This window comes from Mercenaria mercenaria, chromosome 14 (assembly GCF_021730395.1).
Source record: "Mercenaria mercenaria strain notata chromosome 14, MADL_Memer_1, whole genome shotgun sequence".
NCBI lineage: Eukaryota > Metazoa > Mollusca > Bivalvia > Venerida > Veneridae > Mercenaria > Mercenaria mercenaria.
The window spans coordinates 1,025,549-1,027,128 of NC_069374.1; the positions used below are offsets into that span (position 1 = coordinate 1,025,549).

Genomic DNA, 1,580 nt, shown 5'->3' on the forward strand with positions numbered 1-1,580 from the left:
CTGTTTTAAATGACATCTAATTTCAAAAGCGGCACTGAAATGTTCAAAACTTTAAGAAAAACAGTAGTTAAAATGTATATAGAGATTTGTGTTTTAATAATTAAAGTTTAGGCCGTTAGAAAAACATCACTTTTTACAAAAATAGCATATGGACGTTCGGCGATCAATGTTTTATCATTTCTAAAAATAGAATATCAACGGCTTTGTAAACAAACACGATCTCTTGCGTTTAATTGACTGAAAAATCAGATAAGTATTGGTATTTTAAGTAAATAACATTTAAAACTGTATAAAATCATTACCTATTAAATAACAAATCAATTACCGGACGACTAGAACGTGTATCATTATGTAGATAATGTAGTATACTCACAGCGCATGCGTATATTTTATACACACCCAGTTTGGGATGTTGTTTCAGCAGTTGTTAAGGCGCACTCATATAATAAACATATACTTGTAGTAAGAATACTGTGTTGGTCATTCTTTACAATAAGACATGGTGTCAGAAGTGGGATCAGATTCCTTTACCAGATACTTTGTCTAGATTTCCGGTAAAGGATACAGATCCGTCCCTGACGGAAACTGTAGAAGTCCAGGTTAATATGGTCAAAAGAAGCTTACCGGTAAGTGACCGGAAATTACAAGAAATCAAGGTCAATACTGACAGGGACGAACAACTTTTGTCCCTGAAGCAAGTCATTATTGAAGGTTGGCCTGATGAAAGAAATCACTGCAAGTCAGAACTGCTAGATTTCTGGAATTACAGGGATGAGCTTACCGTCATGGATGGGGTAATAATGAAGGGTCACAAAATTGTTATTCCTAAATCCCTAAGGGCAGACTTATTGTCAAAACTACATTCTTCAAGTCATATGGGAATAGAGAAAACAATAAGTAGAGCAAGTGATATTGTTTTCTGGCCTAGAATCACCCAGGAAATTAAAGATCTTGTTCTGAAATGTCCTGTATGTTTGCAACACAGAGACTCAAACCAGAAAGAACCGCTTGTCTACACCCAAGTTCCAGAATACCCATGGCAGGTAGTTGGCACAGACCTATTTGAGTTCAATGGCAAAGACTTTTTGATAGTCGCTGACCATTATTCACATTACTTTGAGGTCAAAGAGCTGCCTAACTGTAGAAGTTCGACAGTTATAAGTAGGCTCAAGGGCATATTTGCTAGATTTGGCATACCAGAAATTGTAGTATCTGATAATGGGCCATGCTATGCATCTCATGAGTTTGCAAACTTTGCAAAGCTCTGGGATTTTACACACCAGACCACAAGTCCTTACCACAGCTCCGGTAATGGTTTTGCGGAAGCGTACGTGAAAATTTGCAAGCGCATTTTCACGAAGGCCAGAGCATCAGGCACCGACCCAATGATAGGAATACAAGAATATAGGGTTACAAAACTTAAAATAGGTTTTTCACCCAGTGAAATCATGTTCCAACGTCAAATTAGGTCAGTGTTGCCAGTTGCTAAGACACAATTACTTCCCGGCAAATCTCACACAAGGTCATTCGTGAGAAATTGTCAGCAAACAAGGAAAGGGAGAAAGTGTATTATGATATGA

At 37.5% G+C, this 1,580-nt stretch overlaps 1 protein-coding gene across 1 annotated transcript; it reads left to right on the plus strand.

Moving 5' to 3' along the window:
- Positions 1-605: 605 nt before the first annotated feature.
- LOC128548611 (uncharacterized protein K02A2.6-like) lies at positions 606-1,580 on the plus strand. Its single transcript, XM_053523971.1, has one exon. The coding sequence runs from the start codon at positions 606-608 to the stop codon at positions 1,578-1,580; it is 975 nt and encodes a 324-aa protein (XP_053379946.1).